This window comes from Anoplopoma fimbria, chromosome 16, assembly GCF_027596085.1.
Source record: "Anoplopoma fimbria isolate UVic2021 breed Golden Eagle Sablefish chromosome 16, Afim_UVic_2022, whole genome shotgun sequence".
Classification (NCBI taxonomy): Eukaryota; Metazoa; Chordata; class Actinopteri; order Perciformes; family Anoplopomatidae; genus Anoplopoma; species Anoplopoma fimbria.
In genome coordinates, this window is record NC_072464.1 from 25,961,031 (window position 1) to 25,988,530 (window position 27,500).

Genomic DNA, 27,500 nt, shown 5'->3' on the forward strand with positions numbered 1-27,500 from the left:
CAGAGTAGTTGTCAGTTCTGTAAACTTTACATCAAGTTTCATTGTGTTCTCAACCTCCTTTCCATTCTTGGTCCAAACCATAGATGGGGTTGGTTGACCAGCAATGTCAGCATCAAGCTTGAAGGACTCTCCTGCCTTCAGTAAAACAACATCCTTAAAGATGGCATCAACCATAATGCGTGGCTCAATAATGTCATCTTTGCAGGTAATTGGGTCTGAGTGCTCAGAGGGCAAGCTCACTGCACCTAATGAGTTTCTGGCTATAATACGGAACTCATAAGAGGCATCTTGTGTCAGTCCACTGACAGTGAATGTGGTCTCAGTGATGTTGGTGAAGTTGGCTCTGATCCAGCGCCCAGCAGGTAGTTCTTTCTTCTCCACTGTGTAGCCAGTGATTTTGAAACCACCATCGTACTCGGGCTTTGTCCACTGAATGGTGATGACATTCTTATTGACAAATATTGGCTCAGGCTGACCTGGTGGGTCTACAGGGTCCAACGCCAGTATTGGTTCTGAGGCTTTGCTGGGCTTACCAATTCCAGCCATGTTTTCAGCCATGACACGGAACTCATAGGCAGCTCCATCTTCAAGCCCAGAGGATTTGTAGAGGTTTCCTTTCACAAGACACTTGCTGACCTTCTGCCACATGATACTGCTTCTTTCTTTCCTCTCAACATGATAACCAATTACTTCATTTCCACCATCAGCCACAGGCTCATTCCAGCCAATTGTTATGGAGTCCTTGGTAAATGCAACAACACCAGGAGTACCAGGAGGTCCAGGGGCTTTGAAAGGATAGGCAGCCACTACTGACGATGAGGTGATGGGAGGTCCAACACCATATCTGTTCTTAGCCTTTACTCTAAACTGGTACTCTGATCCAGTGTTTAAGCGAATGGCTTTGAAGATAGTACGGATGACCGTGGAAGACAGCTCTATCCATGTTTGGGAAGTGGTGTCTCTGATCTCGACCACATAATTGTTGATTGGAACACCTCCGTCATTCTCAGGAGTGTCCCATGAAAAGATGCAGTAGGTACGAGCTATCTCCACGATGTTAACTGGTCCCTTGGGTGGCCCAGGTACATCATGTACTTTGACGATGATGTTGTCTGTCACAGAACCAACAATGTTCTTCCCTGTCATAGTGTAAACACCACTGTCAGCTCTGTTGCATTCACCGATGCTGAGGATAACAGTGGCAGCAGTAGTTTCCACATTGGTTCTCTGTGTGTGCTTCAGGGCTGTGCCATCCTTTTGCCAAGAGATAGTTGGTCTAGGACGTCCCATAACTGGAATTTCCACCTTGATATCATCTCCTGCCTTGGCAATAATAGTCTTCTGGCATACACCACGGAGGTCAAACTGTGGCAGCAAAGTAGAATCCTTGACAGCAATGGGTTTGCTCTCACGTGGAGCACTTCTACCTGAATTGTTGACAGCCATTACGCGGAAAATGTACTCCTCATTCTCATTAAGATTCTTCACTGTGAAGTCCATGGTCTTGACTGCTGTTACGTGCGCCCACTGATCGGTTCCCTTCTTCTGGGCTTCCAGGACATATCCCGTAATTCTGCTTCCACCATCGTGCTTGGGTTTGGTCCAGGCCAGGCTCACAGAGCTCTTGGTGATATCAGTTGGAATAATACTCTCTGGAGGAGTAGGGGCCTGTGATGCACGAATTGGATCAGCAGTTTCAGCTGACTCACCAATGCCATACTCATTCTCGGCAGAGACTCTGAAGTAGTACTCACAGCCTTCACCCAGATCACCAATCCTGACTGAAGTGTTTGGGCATTTTGTAACAGCAGTAGCAAAAGCCTTGCGTGTAGATTCTCTCTTCTCAATGATGTAGTTGGTGATCTTGGCTCCACCATCGATGAGAGGCATCTCCCACTGAAGAGTAATGCTTTCCTTGTCAATTTTGACTGGTTTAAGGTTAATCGGAGGTCCAGGTGAGTCCAGAACTCTCACATGTATATCGGCACTCTTTTTTCCAGCTGAGTTTTCGAGGGTCAGCTCATATTTACCCACATCAACCCTTGAGCTCTCAGGGATGATCAGCATTGTGAATGACTCAGTGCTGTCAATGACTGCACGTGGGATAGGACCACCCTCCTTAGTCCAGGTGACAGTAGGTGTAGGGCGTCCCTTGATCGGCACAAAGAGGCGAATGGAGCAGCCAGCCCTGACCACAAGGGTTCTTCTCAGCTCAATATCCAGCTCCAAATCAGGTTCAGCGGCACGTTCCACAATCTCAAACAGCTCCTGAGTTTCAGCAGGTTCACCTGCTCCCTTAGCATTCACAGCGCTTATTCTGAAGTGGTATTTTGCACCAGTTTCCAGCTTGGGAACAACAAACTCTGTGATCCTAAGTGGAGATGAAGGGGTGTCCTTCAGCCATTCTTCTGTTCCTTCCTTCTTGTGCTCAATCACATATCCAGTGACTTCAAGTCCACCATTATCAAGAGGTTTCCCCCAGTTCAGAGTGGCAGTGCTCTTGGTTGTGTCCGTGACTCTTGGATTGACTGGAGGTCCAGGCACATCTGTCAGACATAAAATAAGTGGTTAGTGTTCTTTAAAACTAAATATAGCATTTTATAAAAAGTGGTGAATTCATTTAAGTATCTTAACATAAGAATTCATGTATAAATGGATTTAGGTGGCTGTTTACTTTCCACAGCTGAAACAATTATTTTACTTACAAGCAGCAACTATTGTTCTGACAGGCATAGATGGTTCACTTGGCTCTCCGAAGCCAGCTCTGTTCTCAGCAAGGACACGGAACTCGTACTCTATGCCCTCAGTGAGACTGATCACTTCATAGCTGAGCTCAGCAATCGATTTCTTGGATGCCCTGACCCATCTCATGCCCTTTTTCTCCTTCTTCTCAACACAGTAACCTATGATGTCACTTCCTCCATCCTCGGCTGGTCTCCTCCAGGTCACAGTGACTGAATGTCCATCGACTTTCTCAACTTCTGGTTTAGATGGTGGACCAGGAGGACCTACATACATAATTAGAAGAAACACATTCATGAATCTGAAAAGTCTGTATTCTTCTTCCAGAGACATTTTATCTGTATAAAAATGAAGCACAAATGTAGGACATAAGATGAATTGAGAAACATGAACTAACTGCACTTACCGAATCTATCAACCATCTTGACTGCCTCAGATTGCGATGCCTCACTGGCACCATACTGGTTAACAGCAGAGACTCTGAAGAAGTACTCATTGCCCTGGATGAGCTTGGTGGCGACATAGTGACAGTCGATGACCTTCTCTTCCAGGATAGTCCAGAGCAGGCGGCTGGTTTCTCTCTTCTCAAGGGTGTAATACTTGACAGGAGAGCCTCCATCCTCGGTAGGGGCTGTCCAGGTAAGAGTCACCTTTTCAGAGGAGACACCACTGGCTTCAATGGGTCCAGGAACTCCTGGAACATCCAGAACTGTGACTTTGACTGTTTCTTCCTTTACACCAAAGGGATTGCTGGCAGTGATGACGTACTCCCCAGAATCCTTCCTGCCGGCATACTTGACGGACAGAGTGGAGGAAGTTGCAGTGGTCTCAATATGAACAAGATCAGAGGGTTTGAAATACTTTCCTCCTTTTGACCAGCATGAGGTTGGTGCAGGTTTGCCTAAAATGCTTGTGGCAGTGATGACAATAGTATCACCGGCTCTGACAGTCAGACCCTCCTTCACCTGAGCCTCAATGATAATGGTTGGGGAAGCTGTTGGACAAAATAGGAAAGACTTTATTGATCATGCATTGCGCCAAAATACTCATTAAAGGTATATTGAGATGCGAGTGAAACAACGTCTTAGTGGAAGTTTTATATCTCACCATATTCATCTGCACAGATTATAGTATCCGTCTGCTCAGAGGGCGGGCTGATAGCCCCGGCGGAATTCTTTGCCCTGATTCTGAACTCATATTTGCAGCCCTCCTGCAGATCGGTTACAGTGAATGCAGGTTCCACAACATTAACGTTGTTGGCCTTCACCCAGACCTTAGAAGGCAGGTCACGCCTCTCAACGATGTAGCCAGTCAGTCTGTGGCCACCATCGAACTGTGGCTCAGTCCACTGCAGGGTCACAGTACTTCTGGTGATGCTGATCACATCAGGTTTACCAGGGGCATCTAATGATACAGATACAAATATATTAATGCGTTGTTGCATATTTGACAGAATTTGTCATTTATAACTTTTTGCCACTCTTACACTTACCAATGGGATCCAGGGCCACCTGTGGATCGGTGGGAGCACTTGGTCTGCCAATGCCAGCCAGGTTGTTTGCCATGACTCTGAACTCGTATTCCAGACCCTCAGTCAGTCCAGTAACTTTGTGTTCCTTCATCCTCAAGGCAGATGGGCTTGCTCTCTTCCACAACATACTGTTTCTCTCCTTGAACTCAACATGGTAGCCTGAATGTAGCACCAAAGGGGGGGGGGAACAAAAGCCACATCAAGCTCACATTCACATTTAAGGAGGGGCTTGTAATCTTCATCAAAAACATGACAGCAATCAAAAAATCTATTTGCTCCGACTAGAAAAAGAAGAAAATCTTTTGCTGTCGCAGGAGATTTTGCAGGAGTGTAACAAGCTGTCCAATCATTTATTTCATAGAGAATGTAACGGGATGAGCTACCTGAGCTTATTCTGCCCATTCACTCATTGCTCATCACTGGAGTCTTCCACAAGTTGCTATTTTGACAGCTGTGCGTACTAACAATAGCCATGTTAGTTGTTTACGTTCATAATGGTATTTTTGGGGGAAGGGCTTTAAAGGGAGGCGGTTAGTGTTGATGACGTGAAGACTTTCTTGCTAGCTTTAGCAACTTTTGGAGCTAGTGCTGCGAGCCAGTCATTGGAGAAAAACTGGCAACACCGGGATGGGTTTTTAGGTTTGAGGATTCTTTAAATCTAGCATTCTCTCACTAGTTTTTCAAGATTACCAACCCTAGCTTTAAAGTGACATAAGAATCAAAGATAAAATGTATGTCATATAATATACGACTAAATAACATAGACGTTTGACAGGTAAGTGAAATGTTCCAGCTGACTGCACCTGTGATGGGAGACCCTCCAGTCTTTCTGGGGTCAGACCAGGCCAGGTAAGCAGAGTTGTGGCGCATGCTCATGATCTGAGGTGGAAGAGGAGCATCGGGAACATCTGTAGGAAAACAGTGATATTGTGCAGTCAGGGCAAGCTCAATTTGTAAATTCAACACTTAATCATTGAGCTTTTAAAAAATCTGTTTGAGTCACTTACTGAAAGGATGTTTAGCAACAATTGGCTCAGACTTGAGTCCCTCTCCAACGCCGTACTTGTTCTCAGCACAGACTCTGAAGATGTACTCTGTGCCCTCATGGAGACCAGTCACCCTCATGGTGTTGGTCTCCACAGTGGAGGACACAGTCACCCACATGTTGGTGACTGAGTCCCTCTTTTCTAGGATGTAGTTTGTGATCTCTGAGCCTCCGTCATCCTTAGGAGCGACCCACTTCAGCGTAGCACCATCGGCCGTAACATCTTTGAACTTAACGGGTCCAATAGGAATGCCAGGTTTACCCACCACCCTGAAAGGAGACGAAAGAATTAGACTTTTCTCAGCCTTTGTTAACTTTTTTTAATACACAGCCAGTAATCTATATAATGTAACTTATTCTTCATGTTCAATAACATTCTCTGCCCTGGTACAGTCTGAGTCCTACCTAATGAAAATAGTGGACTCCTTGCTGCCGGCACTGTTCCTCACGGTGATGGTGTACTTGGAAGCATCACTCCTCTGGCAGTCCCTGATCAGGAGGGTGGTGTTGACTGCAGAAGACTCTGCGCACACTCGGCCGGTGTCTGTCAGGTTCTCTTCCTCTCCCTTCTTCCAGGAGACCTTGGGAGTAGGTTTGCCGATGATCGGGATCTTTAGACGGACGGTGCTGCCCTCCTTGGCAATGTAGCACATGTTGGGCAGCTCCCTCAAGTCACAGCTGGGATGAACTGCAGAGAGAAGGAATGAGTATTACAAAACTTTACTTAAAGGTTTATTAAACGATATTTAGATCATTAATATCTCATCAAACAACTATCAAATATGTAAAGATATAGAGGAGTAATCCTCCCAATCGACGGTGTTGTCATGGAACCGAGCGCCCACCCTCCAGTTCACCCTCAGGTAGACACTGCTAGCTCTGACAGCACTGTTGCTGTTGTTTGCTGCTATCCACTGGCTCAGCCATCCCTATGTTGAGAGCCGCGTGCAGGCAATCTCTATGCTCTGAATTAAGAATTGAGAACCTTTAACAATTCCTAAATAGTTATTCCTTTGTAACTTGTATGAATATGGACAGCCACTTACTGATCTGGTCCTTGGCGACCACAGTCAGCTCCTTGGCTGCACTCTCTCCTGAGTCATTCACAGCCTTGACTCTGTAGGTGTACTCTCTGCCCTCCACCAGGTCCTTGGCACTGTACTGCATGTTCTTGGACCTCATTAGCTCCTTGTACTTGTCGTCACCATTGAGAACCTCGAGCACGTAGCAGATGATGCGACTGCCACCATCGGTGAGGGGTTTCTTCCAGCTTAGAGTGCAAGAGTACTTGGTAACCAGCAGAGTCTTGAAGTCCATGACAGGCCCAGGCTCCTCTGGAAAAGTAAAAATGAGTGCAGTGAGTATGATATTTGCAAGAACAAAAGACAAAAGAAGCACTAAACCTGCTATCATCAAACCCACCAGATGCTTTGACTGAGTCGGCTGTCTCGCAACACTCTCCAGCACCGAGCTGGTTGACTGCTGACACTCTGAAGCAGTAGGACCGTCCGGCATCCAGGTCTGGCACCTTGAACGACGTCTTGGTGCAGTTGTTGGAGACAATGGACCAGGCCTTCCTCTCAGTGTCACGCTTCTCCACGATGTAGTGGGTGATTTCAAAGCCACCGTCAATCAGAGGAGTGTCCCAGTAGATGGAGGCGCTGTCTTTGTTTGACTCCTTCACTATCAGGTTGACTGGTGGTCCAGGAGTATCTGGAGAGATACAACAACACGTCATAACAGTGTCTCTTAAAATATGGACCTAAACCTAGAACATATTCCTTTTTCTGATATTTCCAACCCTGAGGGGCTAGTCAGTCTCTGCAGAGTACAATCAAAGCAAGCTAACTGAGATGAAACAATGAAAGTCCTTCACTCACCAAGAACCTTGACAACAACGGTGTACACCTTTATGCCAGCCAAGCTCTCCAGGCTCAGAATGTATTTGCCAGCATCATATCTGTTGACATTCTCAACTACCACCAGGGAGTCAGTGTTGGTGGATTTCATGACAACGCCCTGGCGGTCCTTGATGTTGGTGTTCATCTTTGCCCAGGTGCTCCTGGGAATGGGACTGCCCTTGATGGTGGCATACAGCCTCATGGTGGCACCGGCACGCAGCTCCAGGGCTTCCTTCAGCTCCGCACTCAGCTCTGCCTCAGGAGCAACTGCATGAACACAAAGAGGACAGTTTTATGAGTGACAGTGTAATATAAGGGTATTATTGTTCTTATTCTGTTTCTATTGTTGTCTTATTTGTGAAAACTGCTCATTTTGTGCTCTTTTTTTAATAAAAAACATTAGAATACAATACTTTGCTGAGGAATATAGTGTAAATTAACTTATCTATCTTGTCAATTGAAATACACCAGGACCTTTTAATTTAAACATGGCTTAGGTGATCCGGCTAACATGATGACCTTGTTATGTCAATGATACTTTGTTCTACTTAAAAATGAATGCAGTTCAAGGAATTTGAATCATACGTACTCATGATGTCCTTGGCAATATGCTTGCCGGGTACTTCAACTGGCTCACTGAAGCCAACCTTGTTGACAGCAGTGATGCGGCACTGGTACTCGGCCTTGTGAATGAGGTTCTGGATGGTGTAGCTGGTGTCCTGCAGGTTCCTGGGGACGTTGCAGCGGATCCAGTCTGTGGTGTCGGTCCTCTTGCACTCCACCAAGTATCCAATTATGGGGCTTCCACCATTGTTGGCGGGGGCGTTCCAGGTGAGGCTGATGGTGCTGTTGGTTGTGTCTATCATACTGGGGTTCACAACTGGGCCAGGTGGAGCTGGGGAAGACCACATTTACTCAGGCTGGTTCACATACAGAGAATCTTTGATCTTTGTGAGCAACCGTACATATATCATTTCAGTAAGAAAATACTATGCAAAGTTCTCTGAGGTTATAGGACTCACTGATAGGATTCTGTGCAGTGGTGCCAGCGGAGGGCTCGCTGGGTTTGCCCACCCCGGCCACGTTGACGGCACTGACTCTGAACTCGTACTCGGCTCCCTCTGTGAGGCCTGTAACGTCCAGGCTCCTCTCTGTCATGGGTTTTCTGGTCAGCTTGGTCCATTTCACCTCCTTGGTCTCTTTCTTTTCCAGCACGTAGCCCAGGATGGTGGACTTTCCATCATCGGCAGGCTCCTTCCAACTCACTGTCATACGATCTTTGATCACATTGGTGATCACTGGGGCCTCGCAAGGGCCAGGGACATCTGGAAGGGACACCATTGATATGAAATTTAGTATTGCAAGTTTCAAATAAGCAATAAGAAATAAGTCTGGACTCATTGTGATGAGAAGCTTTAGACGTTAACAGAATATGCGTGACAGTAAGCTGGTTTGGTGTAGCTGCTACTTATCAAACTTACATCACAGTATCAGACCCAGTTTAAACTGCAGCACTGATTTCTAACATTCTTCCCTATCATTGATGTTGTAATGCAATACCCAGAGAATATGCTGGTAATGACTCACTAAATGGGTTCTTGGCCATGACGGGGTTGGTGATGAGGGGGTCTCCAACTCCCCATGTGTTCTCAGCACGGATTCTGAACTGGTACTCGCGACCCTCAATCAGCTTCTCCACATTGAACTCAAGGAGATTGCCTTTGATCTTGGCAGAGACCTGGGCCCAGTTAGCCCTGCTAGTCTCACGCTTATCTAAAATGTAGTCGCTGATGGGAGCACCACCGTCCTTCAGAGGAGGCTCCCAGGACAACTTGATACTGGTGGCAAACACCTCAACGCATTTGGCACTTGCAGGAGGGCCAGGCACATCTGAAGAGACACAAAATAATGAAATATCACCCAACATGTTTATGGTGAAGCTGTGTGCACATCACATCATGCATTAATGTGAATAGAGCTAATAGACTGTAAACCTTTAACTTCTGTATTGGTAGGGTATCAACAGACATTCCTAAAGTAAAGATGAAAGCACTCACCCAGGACGTCGACCTGGATTTCAGCAGTCTTGGAGCCACTAGCGTTCTCGGCCAGGATGGTGTAGGTTCCTGTGTGATCCTTGGTGACTGCCGTCATCTCCAGCTGGAAGTGATTCCTCTCGTGGCTGAGAGTCTGGCCTTCACCTGATTTCAGGCTGTCATCAGCTCTCTTCCAGGTCACTCTGGGCATCGGCTTACCGAACACCTCAGCCTCCAGGAGGATTGTGTCTCCAGCTTTCACCTTCAAACCTTTCTGCATCTTAGCATTGAGCTCCACCCTTGGCGGAACTGTGTTTGTCAGGATGAGATAAAGAAGTGTTAAGACTCAGATCTTGGAGAGAAAGTCACAATCATATGGCAGTTTAGCTGAAGATACAGTAATGTTGTTATTGTAGTGACTGGTTTGTCAGCCGGGTCAGGAGTGTAAAATCAAAACATCTTACCATTCTCGGCGCAGACCAAGACAGGGTCTGTTGGCTCAGAGGGTTTGCTCATATTGACAGCGGTTTTGGCGATGACTCTAAACTGGTACTGCAGGTCTCTCTCCAGACCAGTCACTGTATACTCCTCTCTTGGGACATTCTGGCTGCTGGTGTTGCAACGTATCCAGGTGTCTCCTGGCACCCGCATGGCCTCAACATAGTAGCCAATGATCTTGCTGCCACCGTCGTTCTTGGGACGGGTCCAAACCAGAGTGACTGAGTTCTTGGTTACATCCAGGATCTCAGGTTTACCTGGAGTATCTGTGAAACAAAGAATCCAATATGCAAAAGTAAGGAAATAGGATTACATTTATAAAATAAAGCTTGTTAGGTAGGTGTTGTTGTGTAGGGGTCAAACGTACCAACAGGTGTTCTAGCTGTCACAAAGTCAGTCTTCTTGCTTGGTTTGCCCTGGCCAGCACGGTTGATGGCTGACACTCTGAAAGTGTATTCCAGGCCCTCGATGAGGCCGGCACATGGGTACTCAGTGGTGCGTACTACATTGTCGTTGGCCTTCACCCACAGCAGGCTGTTCCTCTCCTTACGCTCAATGTAGTAAACTGTGATTGGACTGCCGCCATCGCTCTCAGGCTTATCCCAGGCAACGAACATACAGTCCTTGTTGGTCTTGTTAATACGGCAGTTGAGGGGTTCACTAGGAACATCTGGTGAAAAACAACCCAAAAGAAAATGAATATTGTCTATAATGACAAAACCTTCAGCCAGATGCTTACATCTGAAGCTAATCAAGGACCGCACTGGTGACATATTTCACTTACCGAAGGGGAACTTTGCAACCATTCTGTCAGACTGAATAGGGTCTGACACCCCGTAGCGATTCTCAGCACGGATACGGAACGCATACTCCTTCCCAGGGACGAGTTTCCCAAGCCGGCAACTGGTTTTCTGACCAGAAGAGGTTGCCATCACCCAGTCGCCTCTACTCACATCGCATTTCTCCACCACATAGTTGGTGATATTACTGCCTCCGTCCTCCAGTGGTTTGTGCCAGGACAGGGAGCAGGCGTCAGAGTCGATGTCGCTGATCTCCACGGGGCCTTCGGGAGCACCAGGGATGTCTAAAACACAGAAAAGTTGAATTTAAACATGGAGAATCTCCATTATGCTAAGTAGTTTTTTCTGTAACTTATCTTCTTACTTTTTTCATTTTCGTCATATTATCTAATTGTGGGTTACACTGACCTCTAATGACCATCTTCAGGGACTCCACCACCTTTGCGGAGCTGTTCTCAGCCACCAGGCTGTACTCTCCGCTGTCTGTCCTTGACACATCTTTGATGATCAGGACACACAGGCTGCCAGATTGGTGCACGGCCAGACGGCTCGATGGGACGACTACGTCCTCACCACGCATCCACTTGCAGGTCGGGGTGGGTTTTCCGGAAACCAGCGCCTCCACTCTGAGCTTGGCTCCGGCTCTGGCGCTCACTGTCTCTGGCATGACGATCTTTGGCTCCACTAAAGGTGTGGACAATTTGACTCATTAGATTGGATATATTATTTAGGGAAGCAGAGAGCAGCTTTGAGATAATAATAAAAAGTTGTTTTATTCCTGTATATCACTGTGCTACAGGATACTGGTATCAGCTGTACACTAACCAGTACTAATTAAGTCCTGAATATGAGAAAACTGGACATTACAAAACTGTTTATGATCTTTTATTAATCGGACGTAATAACTTACACATCTGTTCCTTGATCTCGACTGGCTGCCTGGTCTCGGTGAACGAGCTCTGTCCCATGATGTTCTTAGCAGCCACTCTGAACTTGTACCTCTTGCCCTCCTTCAGTCCGCTGATGCTGATTGTCAAACCTTTCACTGTAGTGTAGGCGTTCCACACTTCCTTTTCAGGTTCTGCATCTTCCTCCTCTACCACTGGAGGCGGTGGGGGTGGTGGAGGAGCCTCCTCTCCCTCTGGAACCTGTGGCAGATTGAGGGTTGAAGAGTAATACTTTTAAATGTACTCAATAATATGAAAAAAGGTCTAATTACAAAATTCTATAAGATCATATATATTTGTAAATTGGCAGTGAGGATGGGGTATTTTAGCAAATGCATCCTACCTTAATTTACTTCAAGCACAATAACAAAACAGATGAGATTTTTGAAAATGAAGTCAGAGAAAAATGTTTAATCACAAGACAAACCTCCACAGGTGCTGGAGGCTCTGGAGGAGGTTTGACCTCAATGTATTCAATGACATAACCATCAATCTTGGCACCACCATCTCTTGCAGGCTTCACCCAGCCGACTGTGGCACTGTTCTTAGTGATCTCCAGAACCTCAATCTTTTCACAAGGATCGGGCTTGCCTGAAAAAGTCAAACAGACCGGTGTGTTTGAGTGGTTCTAATGAATTATGAAAAAGAAAAGGGATAACTGAGCACATTGGGCAGCTGTAAGCTGAGCTCTGAGTTCTGGTGTCACATTGTGTGGCTAAGGGATGATACGTACTGACAGGATCAGAGGCCAGGTAGGAAGTAGGTGACAGCTTAGGAACTCCAGAACCATACTCGTTGACAGCTGTGACTCTGAAGTAGTATTCGGTGCCAGGCATGAGGCCGCTGACTTTGAAGGGAATCTTATCCTTCTCAACTTCGGCCTTGACAGTTGCCCACGTCTTGCGGTCGATCTCGCGCTTCTCAACAATGTAGTGAGTGACTTCGCTGCCACCATCAACCTCGGGAGGACTCCAGGACAGCATAGCTGATGTCTGCTTGATGTCGGTAACTTCCAGATTCATCACAGGTCCCGGAGTGTCTGTCAGGAAAAATGGATCATGACATTTAGATTTTGTTTTGATTGCTGTTAAATGACTTGTGATTGTTGACTGCAACTCTGTTGAACTTATATGTATAAATAAAAGAAAACCAGGACTGACCCAGAACCTTAACGTTGACAAACACAGCCTTCTCTCCGGCAGGACTGCGAAGCGTCAGGCAGTATTTGCCAGAGTCATTGCGGGTGCTGTCCGGTATGACCAGGAAAGTCATGGTGTCAATGATGTCGACTTTTCCCTTCCTGACCACGTTGTCAATACCCATCCTCCTCCAAGTGACCGTGGGAGGTGGTCTACCCCTGATTGTGGCGCATAGTCTGATGGGACAGCCGGCTCTCACCGTCAGGCCCTGCTTCAAATTTGCGTCAAGGTCAATCTCTGGTGCCTCTGTTGGAAGGAACAGTGCAGGTGTCAGCTTGATGTTGCAATTACAGACCACATCTTGATGATAATCCTTAGTTCCTCCCCCATATTATTGTGTGGGAACTATGAACTCATCTAGTTAAAGCAATTAAAATTGAACAAAGCGCTCACCGAGAATCTCCCTGGGGATCACACCACCCTCCAGGTCACAGGGCAGGCTCATGCCCACCTGGTTCTGAGCTGACACTCTAAACTCATACACAAGCTCGTCATTCAGACTTGAGACTGTGAACTCGCACACGACCAGCTGAGCTGCCACGTTGCATCTCTTCCAACCATCGTCTCCTTTCTTGGCACTTCCCTGCGCCCTCATCTCCACAACGTAGCCAATGAGGGGAGCTCCACCATTTGATACGGGCTTGGTCCAGCCCAGGGTAACGCTGGACTTGGTGCTGTCCAGGACCTTCATGTTTGTAGGTGGTGCAGGAGGCTCTGTAAGAAGACATAAAGATGTATGATGATGAAGCAGTGGATTTTGACTAATGCAATCCCATCATGAGCTACATTTGTTAAAAACATGTAAACACAAGGAAAAATGGATTATCGGTTCCTTACCAATTGTGTCCTTGGCAGTTATGGTACGGGAAGGTTTGCTTGGGCTTCCAATGCCAATTTCATTGACAGCCTTGACTCTGTATTGGTAGTCATGGAGGGGCAGTAGTCCAGTAACCGTGAAACGAGTTGTAGGGATTGGATCCTTGTTGACAGGCGACCACCTAACGGCATGCTCTTCCCTCTTCTCCAACAGATACCCTGTGATTGGCTTTCCACCATCTTTCTCGGGCTCTGACCATTGCACAGTCATCTCCTCCTTGGCAATCTTGGTGACCTCTGGTGCCTCAGGAGCGTCAGGTACACTGAACTGGGTGCCGGCAACAATGGCTTCACTCTGCTCTGCAGGGCCAGGACCCATCTTATTCTCAGCACGAACTCTGAAGATATACTCATTGCCCTCAATGAGACGGGTGACGTTAGCTTTATTAGTGATAACAGCATTGGAGTGGACCGACCAGACTCCCCTCTTGGTCTCACATTTCTCAATGATGTAGTTGTAGATTTCGCAGCCACCATCATCCTCTGGGACTTCCCAGTCCAAATGGCATCTGTCGATGGTGATACCGGACACCTTGAGGTCCCTGATGGGGCCAGGTCTATCCAGTACATTGACCTTAGCATGAGCAGAGCTGGTTCCTGCACTGTTGGAGGCAGTAACAACATATTTACCGCTGTCAGTGCGCCTGGCGCCAGTAAGCAGCAGCTTTGAGAAGTCAGCACCAGTTTCAATCTGAAGCCTGAGGCCCTTCCTTAACTCTTTTGTGCTCTCATCTCTGGTCCATTTGACATCAGGCTGGGGTTTGCCCTTCACTGTTGCTTCTATAGAAAAGGAGTCTCCTGCCTTGACCACAAGTGTTCCATCCAGTTTAATCTGGATTTCAGGTTCCACAAGCTGTTCCTTAACCAGAACTTCAGGTGTGGTCACCCAGTTGCTCTCGCCTCCCTCATTCTTAGTCTGAACTCTGAATTGATAGATCTGGTTTTCGATGCACCTGTCAGCCATAAAGTAAGTCTCCTTGATAGCACCCTTGTGAAGCCTCTCCCACTCCTCAGCCTCCTTTGGTTTCTTCTCAACATGATAACCCAGGTTACGGCTACCTCCATCATAGTCTGGCTTCCTCCACTTGAGGAAGCAGAAGGTCTTGCCGATCTCAGAGATGTGGAAGTCAATGGGTTCACCAGGCTTCTCAATGGGATCAACTGCCAGCACAGGTGCCTTGGTCTCAGTGGCTGGACCAGCACCAATCTTGTTCTCTGCGCTGACACGGAAGAAGTACTCACAGCCTTCAGTTAGAGAGGCCTTTATTAAGCGCTTGGTGCAGTCATTGGACACCACAGTCCATACTCTCTGGCTGGGCTGACGGCACTCAATAATGTACTGGTTGATCTCAGTGCCTCCGTTGTCTTCAGGGTTCTCCCAGGACACCATACAGGAGTTCTTGGTCACATAAGCAGCTCTCAGGTTCTGGCAAGGCCCTGGTGTGTCCAGGACATTGACAATAATGGTGGCTTGTGCCTGTCCACTACTGTTCTTGGCGTTAATGGCATATTTACCGTAGTCTGACCTGACTGCATCGTTGATGACCAGTTCACACAGAGGGTAGTTGTTGTTTATCTCAATGCGCTTGTCCCGGGATACGGCTCTGGCATCCTTGGTCCATGTGATCTCCGGGTCTGGTCTGCCTTTCACCCTAGTGATCAAACTTATGATCTGACCTGCCCTGACAGTCAGAGAGTCACGGCACGATGCGTCAACAACGACCTCAGGGGGCACCAGGATGTCCTTTGCTATGATAGTCTCAGCCAGCTCCCTGGGTTCACTGTCTCCAACCTTGTTAGTGGCTCTGACGCGAATCCTGTACTCCATTCCTTCAATGAGGCCTGGCACTCTGTAGGCACACATCTTGATAAGGTCCTTGTTGATTCTGTCCCACTGGGCAGATCCTGACTTTTGAACCTCAACAACATAGCCCAGAATAGGACTGCCTCCGTCTCTTGTAGGCTTGGTCCAGCAGATGTCAGCATAGGCCTTGCTCCAGTCTTTCAGTTTCAGATTGCCAGGGGGTCCGGGTTTGGTGATGGCACGAGTGGCCTTAACAGGGTCAGAGGTGGGAGAAGGCCCGCTGATACCAGCAACGTTCTCAGCAAATACTCTGAACTCATAGCTGTTGCCTTCAAAGAGGCCTGAGACTCTGTATCTGAGGTCCAGCACAGGTGTTTTGTTGACACGGATCCACTTTCCTGTCATTTCTCTGCGTTCAATCACATATCCACTGATGGGGCTGCCTCCATCATAGTCAGGCAGGGTCCATTCCACTGTCACAGCATTCTCAGTGATATCAGAGCACTCTGGCAGGCCTGGTGGACCAGGAGGGTTAAACATGTGCTTGGCAATAGTGGGAGGACTCTCAAGCCCTGCGCCGATGCCAATCTTGTTCTCTGCACGGACACGGACAATGTACTCACGGCCCTTCTCCAGCCTGGACACCTTGGCCTTGGTGCCGGTGCCGCTGGAGCTAACAACAGACCAGGGCTCCCATGACTTCTTCACATCCTTCTTTTCCACCACGTAGCTGATGATGGGCGTGCCACCATCATCCTTAGGCGCCCTCCATTGAATCATCATGTAATCAGGAGTAACCTCCAAGATATTGATGGGTCCAATGGGTGGACCTGGAAGATCCAGCACTGTGACATGCAGGGCAACGGTCTTGCTGCCTGCAGGATTGGCCACAGTGAGGATGTACTCTCCAGTGTCTCCTCTCTGGCACTCAGGGATACTGAGGATGGTAGAGGATCCAGCTGTCTCAATGTGATGGCGGCCCTCAGATGTGATTTCCTTGCCATCGGTCATCCATTTAGCAGTGGGAATGGGGATGCCTGTCATCTTGGCTGGGAGGGCAATAGCAGTACCAGCTTTGACAACAAGACCCTCAATAAGCTTCACATCAACTTCAATAGTTGGTGGCACTGAAAGAGAATAAAACAATAACAACATTATGATGTTTCCAGGCCTGTAAATGAGAACAGGAACAGCATTTGCAATGAGAAACAACTCCATACGAATGATGTTTCCTACATGTCTTTTCCTGACAGGTAACAGGGACGCTGGTGTCAGGACTGCTCACACCGATGGCGTTCTGAGCCTTGACCCTGAAGCGGTAAGTCTTTCCCTCCACCAGACTGGTGACGTGGGCATGGTTGTTGCTGACGGTCTTGAAGGTGACCCAGTCGGTCTGGCCCTCTTCCTGGTGCTCCACAATGAAGCCGGTGATTTCACTTCCACCGTCGCGGTCGGGCCATTCCCATGCCAACCACACCTCTGTCTTGTCTGCATCAGTGTGGTGCAGGTTTTTCGGTGGGCCAGGAGAATCTGAAACATGTCCAGGATAGAACAATTATTTGCTGATTATTTGTAGTTTTAAATTCTGGACTTATTTATATTCACAACACTTTCAAAGATGAGATGGTATAGAACCATCTCAGACTTTCTCAACCGAAAGAGTCATCCTTACAGCTTTCAGATTTTTTGTTTGGGTTCTTGTTTTGTTGTGGGAATTTTTTTTCATAACGAATTTAAAAACAACAACAATGTACTCATTTTATTTGGAAGTGAAGACACACTGGAGAATAACACTGAGGATAGCCAATGAGAGTGGCGCCGTCAGGATTTGGGAGTTTCACAATTTACACAAAATTATGAAAAATTATGAATATTTTGAAAATAATAGGCAAAATAGTTAAGACTTTTACTCACAGAGAGGATCTAGAGCCTTGATGGGTGTCCTGGTCACCACATAGTCGCTCCTGCCAAACTGGTTCTCAGCAGCCACCCTGAACATGTACTGGATTCCTTCCATCAAGTACATGGCCATCAGACTCGGCTTCTTATTGGCTGGAGAGACCGGAACCCACTGCTCTGCGGCCACATCCTTCTTATGCACGACGTAGTGGGAGATGACGGCACCGCCATTGTCTTCGGGAATCTTCCATGTCAGGTAGGCAGACTCACTGGTAATCTCAGAGATCACCAGGTCTCTTGGAGGAGACGGCTTGTCTGGTGGAAACAAAAGAGGGTTTGAGTAAAATCTAAGCTTTACTTAATTCAAATATCATCTTTAGAAAACAGTTTCTTATGTTGAAGGCCAATGGAATCCCATATTTGTGTCTGTAGACGTTTCACTTACTCAGAACAAGTACGGCAACGGTTGCTGATTTCTTTCCAGCAGCATTCTCCACAGTGATGGTGTAGTTGCCGGAATCTGCACGGACGCTCTTGGGGATGAAGACTTTGCTGCTGTTGGTTGTGACAGCGACGGTGATGTGAGAAGGAATGTCACCGTCGTTCTTCTTCCAGCTGACGGTGGGCGTTGGTACACCCTTAATGGTGGCGCTCAGGGTGATGTCAGTGCCCAGCATGGCCAGGTGGTCGCGTGCCATGTTTGCGTCCAGTAGCAGCTCTGGCTCCTCTGTGGGGGGGAAAATTATTTAAGTAAAAATGGTAAAATAAGTGTGATTTACAAGTTCTAAGGATGTTTAGTGTTTTTTCTCAAATCCAATAATGAAAAACTAAACTTATAAATGAATTTGTTCTGAAAAAACTGTTACCATGCTATTGAGAAATAACAAAGAGGCGATATAAATGAGCCCCTTACCCAGTCTGTCATGGACTTTGATGGTCTGTTTCACGTATGCAGGTTCAGATTTGCCGGCGGCATTGACAGTGAAGATTCTAAAGTTGTACTCCTGTCCATCGGCCAGGCCCGTCACAACGTAGTGGAGGTCTGGGCACTGCTCTGGGGTCTCGTTGGCCGGATTCCACTCCACGGCACCAGGCTTCTGGTACTCGACGAGGTAGCCGAAGATCCGGCCTTTCCCATCATGGCGGGGCAACTTCCACTTCAGGCTGACAGAGTCCTTGGTCTTATCGTAGGCCTCGGGGGTCACAGGAGGGCTGGGACACACTGTGAGGAGATGACATCAAAGACTATAAATGAATGGGCAAGAAATATTAAACCTGGCAACCTTTGTTAGAAAACATAGACAGAAACAATATTTCAAGACTCATCAATTTCTTAAGAGGTTGGATGATTTTTAAGTTTTGTATTACAGTTTTTTTTATATAGTACTATAGTACCATGACAGCTTTGGACTAGAATTCTTAAGTATTTGAAAATATAAATATCTAAATTGTATTTTGTATGTAGTGCAATTCAAAACACTGAGAAAGACACTTGAACTTAAATATAAAATCAAATATCAAAGTACTACACCTAATTAGCTATGCTATTATGATTGTTAAAAGCGACATAGTCATCACATAATGTACGACATAAGTAAATAAATACTAATCAAAAATACTAACGACTAATGTTTCATCTTCACTTAATTTATGGACCTGTCTTGTCAAACCGTCAATGTTTTTATGCACATACAAAAAGCTGGTTTGGAAATAATATATAGAACGTACGATATAAATAAATATGAATATAGAATACAGTCTTAGAAGAAAACACAAATATGAATAATAAATATATTTTGCATGAATTGCAGTTGCACTGACCGATGGGATCTTTGGCGAGGATGGGTTTGGAGGGGACACTTGGGTCTCCGGTTCCCAGCTCGTTCTCAGCCATCACCCTGAACTCGTACTCACAGCCCTCTACCAGGTCCTGGACTCGGTACTGAGTGGCCGGGTACAGCTGGTCTCTGGTGGCTCTGGACCACCTCTTGGCATTGGGCTCCTTCTTCTCAAGGACATAGTTGGTGATGGGTTTCCCGCCATCGCGAGGCCGGTTCCACAGCACCAGGGCATTGGTGGCATACACCTCCCTGACTGTTGGCATCTCGGGGGCCTCTGGAACTCCTGCAGGGGCCGCAGAAGAAAAAAAAGCTCTGTTTTTAATTTATAAAGGAATGCACTGCACTATTATTTTGAAGTAAAATCTTTTCTGTTGAATTATGTATTAGTAAAATAAGATAAATTCTAAAACAAAAACAGATTCAAATTGAATCGATCAAAATTTTTATTTCCAGAATTGCGTTTAAGAGAACTGAAACTGGATAAAGTAAAGGCGCGTCTGAAGGTTGACAGAAGAACGTACTGAAGAGATCTTTGGCTCTCATCTCCTCAGACTCCAGAGGGTCACTGATGCCGTACATGTTCTCAGCAGAGATCCTCATGATGTACTCCCTGCCCTCCGTTAACTTGGGGATCTGAGAGAAGTAAATGACATGTAAACACCTCTGAACTTTAGCCAACACCCACCACTGGGTCAGGTACACATATTTGGACATATTTGCAGATTAAATTAACGCAACAGCCAACTGGAGTTTAGTTGACAAACCATCTGGACCAACCTTGCATATGGTCTTGGTGGAGGCAGATGTCACCGTGGTCCAGACTTCTCTGTTGGTGTCTCTCTTCTCGATGATGTAGTTGGAGACGTCGACGCCGCCGCTGTCCAGAGGAGGTTTCCAGGAGACGACCATGTACTCCCTGTGCACCTCCTCAAACACCACCGGGCCAACAGGAGGAGTTGGACGGTCTGCAGGGATGAAAGAAACGACATCAGTGTGAGAGAATCCCCAAATAAGGAAACTGTTGTGAACAAGCAATCCCTGCATTATTCAGAAGAGCTTGCAGCTTTGGGGTTTCCAGTCTGCGTCAGCTGCAAACAATTGGCAATATTCTATTTAGAGAACTTATATTTCTCATCTAAATCAATAACTGTTTTGCTGAACCTCACCTATATATCTTTTGCGTTTTTCTGAAGACACTGGCTGGTTTCTTTCTTGCTTCTTTTTTATAGAAAATTGTGTTTATATTTCTCATTTTACAGTATCAATTAAAGCGTAATTTTGGCACAGATACTGAAACTCAGGTATCATATCAACACGGGTAAAAATGTCTAACAACTCTACTACTGCAGCCATCAGAGCCTGACCAGAAACAAATACAATATCAAGTGAACATCAGCAAAAGTTGAAAGCTTTGACTTGGATTTTTAAGTCTGATATAGTCTTGTATAATTGAAATGTAAATAGGCACAGTTCCTTGTGGTTTCCCACAGGTGTATATTCTTTGACCTATTCAACATCTAATTGAATGATTTAATTGCTGCATCTTATCTATAGTTGCATTACTTTTTGCAGATGATACTAGCTTTGATAAACCTACATTTTCTCTGGAGTTTCGCCTACATACCGACAACCGTGATGTTGCAGACCCCCTTCCTGGATCCGGTACTGTTCTCCACCACCACCACGTATCTGCCGCTGTGCTCGCGCTCTGCCTTCATCAGGCCGAGCGACATGGTGGTCAGCGTGTTCTTGAACATAACGTGTTTGTCGGCCTTCAGCTCCTCGTCATCTCGGTACCACATGATAGACGGAGAAGGTTTTCCGGTGTAGCGACCCTGCAGCAGGCAGCTCTCGCCCACACGGATGATGATCTTATCGCGGAAGTCCACTTCGATGGTCGGCGGCTCTGTAAGATAAGAAGATGGGGACAAAGTCAGATAAAGTGTAAACACAGGGGATTGTCTTTGCTTTTCTATTCATCTAATTCAGTGATTTAGTTGTTGTATCTTTATCTACTTTTGTCTTACATTTTACTGATGATACTGGTGTTTTTGACGCATTTCTGAACTCCAAATGTTTCACTTTTAACAGCAATATTTCAAGTCTCTCAAAACAGAAATTGCTAAGAAACATACTAAACAGCTGGTCCTCACCTAGTTCGTCCTTGCAGGTGATTGGTTTGGTGGAGAATGACGGCTTGCTGGGTCCGACTTCGTTGACGGCGATGACCCTGAGCTCGTAGGTGTCTCCGTCCCTCAGGCCATCGTAGGTGTACTTCCTCTCCATCAGCTTCTCCTTTGTCACTCTGGTGAACTTGTCTTTGCCGATCATACGGGCCTCCAGGATGTACATGGTGATCTCTGAGCCACCATCAAACTTGGGCGCCTTCCAGGTGACGCTGATCAAGTCCTTGGTGACCTTGGTGACCTCGAGCTCCTCGGGCCGGTCGGGCACACCTGAGATGAGCAGAGACATACGGACGGTTCTTTATTTCTGAAGATGGGAACTTCCTTTCTGTTCAGTTTTAATTCTGAGATTAAACAGAGAACTGAGATCCCCAAATGTTTACCTTATCGTATTAAAAAATTCAAGTTCTGTCCATCATACCTTAAAAATGACTTTAGTCTTTTGTTAACATTCTTACTTTTGTTTTAAAATTCTGACCTTTGTCTTCAAAATCTTGCCTTTTCTAAAATGACTTTATTCTCAAAAATCTACTATAATCTTATAATTCAGAATATTCTTAAACCAAATATTCCTCCCATCTTGCAGCTTTCCGACCTTCATAGACCAGTGGTTAATATGATTTAAGTTTAACTAAACTCACTGATTGGTTCCTTGACAATGAGCTCGGCTGCGGTCTCAATGAAGGGTCCGATGCCGATGGCGTTCTCAGCGGCCACTCTGAAGAAGTAGGACTTTCCAATGGTGAGGCCATGAGCCACGGCATTCTGTCTGCTGGCGGTAAAGGACAGAGAGGTCCAGGCCTTGCGCTCGGCATCGCGCTTCTCGATGACGTAGTTACTGATAGGAGATCCGCCGTCATTCTCAGGGAAGAACCAGTTGAGTTTGCAGGAATCAGTGGTCAGGTTCTCTGCGGTGAAGGGGATGCCGACGGGGCCGGGGACGTCTGAGAGAGGACACACATGGGTTTAACTTAAACATTGAAATAATGAAGAGTCTTAAAATGCTGTCTCATTTAGACATAAAACTGTATTTTACCCAGAACTTCCACGGTGATGTTCTTCGTCTTCTCCCCTCCAGCGTTCTTGGCGGTCAGCGTGTAAACGCCGAGGTGCTTCCTGGTGCAGGGTTTGATGACCAGAGACGAGCTGATGGCTGTCGTCTCCACTTTAGCGTCAGGAGGCAGCGCAGCTCCGTCTCTGCTCCAGGTCACCTCCGGGGACGGCTGGCCCGACACGTAGGCGATGATACGGATCACACCGCCGGCGTGGACCACCATCCTCTCCTTCACGGAGGCGTCTAGGTCGACCTCAGGGGCAACTGTGGGGAAGAAACTCAACGTTACAGTCTGCTTGTTCCAACCAAACAGGTGACATTGTTGAGGAATCGATGGTTTGACTTGAAAGCAATGTGCAACCGTCTTAGACTTTCAGACCAACTCACTGGTTCTGTCGTTGACCTCCAGAACCTCTGGGACTTCTCCTGGCTCGCCGTTACCGGCAGCATTAAACGCAGTCACCCTGAACTTGTATTTGCCGCCAGTCTTCAGACCGGGGATCACCAATCGGGTGCCTCGGATTTCCGTTTCCTTGGCCTGAAAAACACAAACATGGAGTTTTTAAAGTTGCCGTCTATAAAACGAGTCCTATCCTGAGATCAACGACGGTATAAAGATGTAGTCACCTTGACCCAGGCCTCGGTGCCCTCCTCTTTGTACTCCACCCAGTAACCAATGATCTTAGAGCCTCCGTCCTTAAGTGGAGGGATCCATTGAAGGTCCACCGTGGACCTGGTCCAATCAGAAACCTTCGGTGTTGGAGGAGAGGGCGGGGCTAAAGGAGGAGACGGACTGTTAACAACCTGCTCTGTGTAATTAAACACTAACTTGTGTGGTGTCAGTGTGTAACTCTTACAGATGGGGTCTCTGGCAAAGATGGGGTCTGTGGGGGGGCTGGCGAGTCCGGGTCCGGCGGCATTGATGGCGGATACTCTGAACAGGTACTGGGAGCCATCAATGAGTCCCCTGACCACGAACGACTCGCCCATGCCCATTGGACGGATGGGGTCGCGGGTGACGCGGGTCCAGCGTTTTCCCGTCGTCTCTTTCCGCTCCAGCCAGTAGCCGTTGATCGGAGTGCCGCCGTCGTCCTCAGGCTCCTCCCAGCTGACGGTCATGGAGTCCATGGTGACACCGCTGACCGTCGGCTTCTCACACTGACCGGGGGCGGCTGCAGGAAGGAACGAGCGTTAGAGGATTGAATCAAAGTATCGCAGTGGACGTCAGTGATCATTATCTGTTTACATCCTGGTGTCCTTTTGGAATCTCTGGAACATTTAGAACAATGTAGGGAAGGATTCAAGTAGTGAATTACAAGAATACGTTCATTCTAGTGTTATTTGACTTGTGAACAGGGTTTTCATTAAATCCATGTCGACCTTCAAGTGAAGTATTTATTCAGACTTTTTGATGAACAAAAACAGGAATTATCTCCTTATATTTTAGTTCAAAAGCATGAAGACGAACTTTGATTACTATTATTATTATAACTTTAAGAGTATAAGTATTAGTAGTACTGATGTGTAATATATCACTTAAATCATTATATATTAAACACTATTTTAATATCATAATTGTTTTAATTAATTGCTAAATAAGTTAATTTTAACATTCTTTGAAATATTATGATCAATTGGATTTATTATTCATACTTATTACATAGAAATTGGATCAGCATTTAATTTGCAAAAAAGTTTGTACATTTAATTTAAACAGATTAAAGTATGGTGGCATTTTAGTTTTATGTATTTAATTCATATAGTTTATCCTCTCAGTTTGTGCTGCTGTAACATGTGACTCAATATTGTCTCAATATTCTTTCGGTTCTATTTAAAGTTGTATATAATGGGTTGTTAACTGCTTCACTAATGATTATGATCCTATGATATGTACTTTTAGTTGTCAAACACCTATAAAATGAATGATTTTAAATGGCTTGTTGAGGCTTTCCTGGTCAAATTTGTGTTCAAATACTATATTTGTTTTTCCTTGTGAGTGATGTTCAGACACCTTAATAATAATAATAATAATAATAATAATCAATCCTTTATTAGTCCCACAATGGGGAAATTATTTCTCTGCATTTAACCCATCCTGGAGGAGCAGTGGGCTGCAATGAAGCGCCCGGGGAGCAACTTGGGGTTAGGTGTCTTGCTCAAGGACACCTCGGCATGTTGCCGGTAGAGGGGTTTGAACCACCAACCTTGTGGTTACGGGACAAGCGCTCTACCTTATGTGCCACAGCCGCCCATGTTAATGTGATAACGGGTTAAGTAAACTTTATAAGAGACATTTTGAAGAACTTCACATTCTATCTGTCATTGCAGCTTGAGCATCAGAGTGCTGTTGAACTCACTGTAGAGGTTTCTGGCCACCTCGGGCTCGCTGTCCAGCGGCTCCCCGACTCCGTACTTGTTCTGGGCCATGATGCGGAACACGTACTCGTGTCCCGCCATCAGGCTCTCCACCGTCCAGATCCGGTCTTTGGGCTCGTTGGTGACGGACACCCAGGTCTTCCTGTTGGCCACGCGCCTCCAGATGACGTAGTTTGTGACTTTGGAGCCGCCGTCGTCCTTCGGCGGCAGCCAGGACAGCGTGATCCTCTCGGCGCCGATCTCCTCAAACTTGATGGGAGCAGAGGGAGGACCGGGTCGGCCTGAAAGGAGAACACGTTTAGACGGCTTCATGAGGCTTTTCTTTATTTGTGTTCCCTTTTTGTTTAATTCTTATTATTATGGTGTGTTGTTAGTCGTTGTTAGGTCACTGATACTGCTGCCTATGGAAGAGATTTTTAACGTAGAAATATATTAGAAATGATAGAGTAACAAAAATAAACAGTGTAATAAGAGTATTATATTTGTATTATACAGTGATATATCTGATATTATTACTTTTTCATTAACCATGTTCATTAACGTTAATAATAACAGATGCATTTCTTAGATTTTAATTAATAATTAATCAAAAGTTTTAAAAACATGATTTCTCTGTTTCAATGACACTGATTTGTTTTTATTTATTATTTACTTTAAACTAAAATCAAATGGTTGTAAAATCAGAAATAAAAGATTGTATTCTTTCACTGACCTGGTAGAAGAACAAACACGAGAGCTGAATTTTATGGGTAAAGATCAGCTGTCTTCCATAACAAATACTTTATATTATATAGTGAACTGATCACATGCTGAGACGTGTCAGGCTGTGGGAGGTTAATAAGTTCCTGAACAAACATATAAATGTATATTTGTATATATTTGGGACATAGACCAGCCGTGGTCGGCGTTTCTGTTCATACCGAGCACGTTGAGCCTCATCTCCTTGGAGGCCTTGCCGATGTTGTTGGAGGCCACCAGCGTGTAGAGGCCGGTGTCGGCCCGTTTGCCCTGCTGGATCAGCAGCGTGCAGCCGTCGTCGGACACCATCTTGTTGATGTGCTCGTCGTACTGAACCTCCACCTTGTTGTCTGACTTGTGGGGCGGAGCCTTGTACCAGGTGAGCGTGGGGAACGGACAGCCGCGGATCGTGGCCACGATGCTGATGTCGGATCCCTGCTCCACCTCCATGAACTCTTTCAGCTCGATGGACGGAGCGCCTGCAGCAGGAAGGACCAGGGTTTTAACATTCTAAGGCTTCTTATGGAAGACTGGAGGATTGTGGTTCAACTCATGAAGCCTGATGAAACTTTGCATAGTTTAATAGTGACATAGTGCTGAGAGTCTGGGTGGTTTCATGGAGGTTAGTTATTGAAATGGGCTGAAATGAAACATTGATATTTTTCACTGCTGATATTAAAGAGTCTCCTTCATAAAGCAGCCGGTCTTACAGGTCTGGTCCTGGACGACGATGGGTCCGGCTGTGGTGGAGGGTCGGCTGGGTCCGGCCTCGTTGTAGGCCACCACTCTGAACTCGTACTCGTCTCCCTCCGTCAGGTCCTCCACCTTGTAGCTGGTGGTGTCCACGTCCCTCCGGTTGCACCTGGAGGTCACAGACGGTTCAGTTGTAATCAGTGGAGACTCCAACAAAAGTACACCTCAGTGCTGAAGATGTTTTACAGCGAAGGGAAACCAGATGGAACACTAGATCCCTTCTTTATTCTTTAAAAGACACTTTATGTTCGGCAAATGAATTCATGTTTCATGGTTACAAAATTCAAATAGTTGGGAGAACCACAGATTTTGTGCTTCAGAATGAGAAAGAAATTGTAAAGTGTAACTTTAACTGCAGGAGAAAAGAAGAAATTATGAAACAAAACTGTGAAGGCACAGTTTCCAACAGATCGGGTTTTAGAATCAAATCTTAGAGAACACACAAAAGTTCTGTAAAGATTGTTCTGCTCCAGATCTAAGTGGACGGATGTCAAAATGATTGAGGGAGACAACATTTGGACCAATCAGTGATTAGTTAACAAAGTCCTGATGGATTGTGAATATCATATTTTAATAAAGTGATCAGTAAAGAGGACCGGGGACCATCGACCTGGTCTTGGACTCAATCCAAAACACTGTAGACTCAAAAAGAGGTAGAAACAGAACTGGATATAACTTGGACCTGGTCTAACTCGGTCCCAAGTAAGTAAGATCTAAGTGGACCCATGAGGACCTCTGGGGTGAAGGTTTACCTCCTCCAGGACTCCTTCTGGGCGCTGCTGGCCTCCCAGCAGAGCAGATCCACACTGTAGTGGGTGACGGGTGAACCGCCATCGTTCTTTGGAGCCTTCCAGGTCAACTTCACGGCGCCCTTCCTCACGCTCTGGATCTTCAACCTGGTGGGCGGATCGGGAGGATCTGCAGACAAAAGAGCATCAAATGTCACTGCTGAGAAGAAGTGTGCATGAGGTTTACTGCTGGTGCTGGTAGAGTTAGTCAGTTCTGTTGTATCAGGATCAATGTGGGCCAAATATTTCGTTTGGATTTGAAGTTGAGCTTTCTGTCTAAAACTAAAGACCATTGTTTTTGGTAACTGTTATAAGAGCCGGTCAGATCAGAACAGAGAGCAGACGTACGGATTGGATCTCTGGCTTTGGTGCCCTCGATGGTCTCAGTGGGCGGGCCAAACCCGAAGCGGTTCTCAGCCCGGATGCGGAACAGGTACTCCTGGCCGTTGATCAGGTCTGGAACCACCAGGGACTGAGCAGCACAGG

The 27,500-nt window shown here is 46.3% G+C and overlaps 1 protein-coding gene across 1 annotated transcript in view; it reads right to left on the bottom strand.

The window, feature by feature from the left end:
- Positions 1 to 27,500, bottom strand: part of ttn.1 (titin, tandem duplicate 1) — a 125,690-nt gene that overhangs the window by 41,266 nt on the left and 56,924 nt on the right. Inside the window, exons 99-143 of the mRNA XM_054614808.1 lie at positions 27,363 to 27,500; positions 26,979 to 27,144; positions 26,184 to 26,335; positions 25,656 to 25,952; positions 24,717 to 25,016; positions 23,217 to 23,531; positions 22,987 to 23,135; positions 22,747 to 22,897; positions 22,342 to 22,623; positions 21,947 to 22,249; positions 21,273 to 21,575; positions 20,744 to 21,025; positions 19,897 to 20,084; positions 19,641 to 19,752; positions 19,100 to 19,402; positions 18,192 to 18,500; positions 17,724 to 18,005; positions 17,294 to 17,593; positions 16,616 to 16,909; positions 13,537 to 16,506; positions 13,093 to 13,413; positions 12,661 to 12,945; positions 12,234 to 12,539; positions 11,928 to 12,091; positions 11,464 to 11,701; positions 10,962 to 11,237; positions 10,538 to 10,837; positions 10,121 to 10,423; positions 9,720 to 10,019; positions 9,277 to 9,564; positions 8,807 to 9,109; positions 8,242 to 8,544; positions 7,809 to 8,114; positions 7,199 to 7,486; positions 6,741 to 7,031; positions 6,365 to 6,652; positions 6,203 to 6,283; positions 5,724 to 6,006; positions 5,281 to 5,588; positions 5,077 to 5,181; positions 4,235 to 4,432; positions 3,850 to 4,146; positions 3,149 to 3,736; positions 2,745 to 3,008; positions 31 to 2,546 (exon numbers count right to left, since the gene is read on the bottom strand). The exon at positions 27,363 to 27,500 is cut by the window's right edge and continues 10 nt beyond it. Of these exons, the coding sequence (XP_054470783.1) occupies positions 31 to 2,546; positions 2,745 to 3,008; positions 3,149 to 3,736; positions 3,850 to 4,146; positions 4,235 to 4,432; positions 5,077 to 5,181; positions 5,281 to 5,588; positions 5,724 to 6,006; positions 6,203 to 6,283; positions 6,365 to 6,652; positions 6,741 to 7,031; positions 7,199 to 7,486; positions 7,809 to 8,114; positions 8,242 to 8,544; positions 8,807 to 9,109; positions 9,277 to 9,564; positions 9,720 to 10,019; positions 10,121 to 10,423; positions 10,538 to 10,837; positions 10,962 to 11,237; positions 11,464 to 11,701; positions 11,928 to 12,091; positions 12,234 to 12,539; positions 12,661 to 12,945; positions 13,093 to 13,413; positions 13,537 to 16,506; positions 16,616 to 16,909; positions 17,294 to 17,593; positions 17,724 to 18,005; positions 18,192 to 18,500; positions 19,100 to 19,402; positions 19,641 to 19,752; positions 19,897 to 20,084; positions 20,744 to 21,025; positions 21,273 to 21,575; positions 21,947 to 22,249; positions 22,342 to 22,623; positions 22,747 to 22,897; positions 22,987 to 23,135; positions 23,217 to 23,531; positions 24,717 to 25,016; positions 25,656 to 25,952; positions 26,184 to 26,335; positions 26,979 to 27,144; positions 27,363 to 27,500 (16,796 nt within the window). The remainder of the gene's footprint in view (positions 1 to 30; positions 2,547 to 2,744; positions 3,009 to 3,148; positions 3,737 to 3,849; positions 4,147 to 4,234; positions 4,433 to 5,076; positions 5,182 to 5,280; positions 5,589 to 5,723; positions 6,007 to 6,202; positions 6,284 to 6,364; positions 6,653 to 6,740; positions 7,032 to 7,198; positions 7,487 to 7,808; positions 8,115 to 8,241; positions 8,545 to 8,806; positions 9,110 to 9,276; positions 9,565 to 9,719; positions 10,020 to 10,120; positions 10,424 to 10,537; positions 10,838 to 10,961; positions 11,238 to 11,463; positions 11,702 to 11,927; positions 12,092 to 12,233; positions 12,540 to 12,660; positions 12,946 to 13,092; positions 13,414 to 13,536; positions 16,507 to 16,615; positions 16,910 to 17,293; positions 17,594 to 17,723; positions 18,006 to 18,191; positions 18,501 to 19,099; positions 19,403 to 19,640; positions 19,753 to 19,896; positions 20,085 to 20,743; positions 21,026 to 21,272; positions 21,576 to 21,946; positions 22,250 to 22,341; positions 22,624 to 22,746; positions 22,898 to 22,986; positions 23,136 to 23,216; positions 23,532 to 24,716; positions 25,017 to 25,655; positions 25,953 to 26,183; positions 26,336 to 26,978; positions 27,145 to 27,362) is intronic.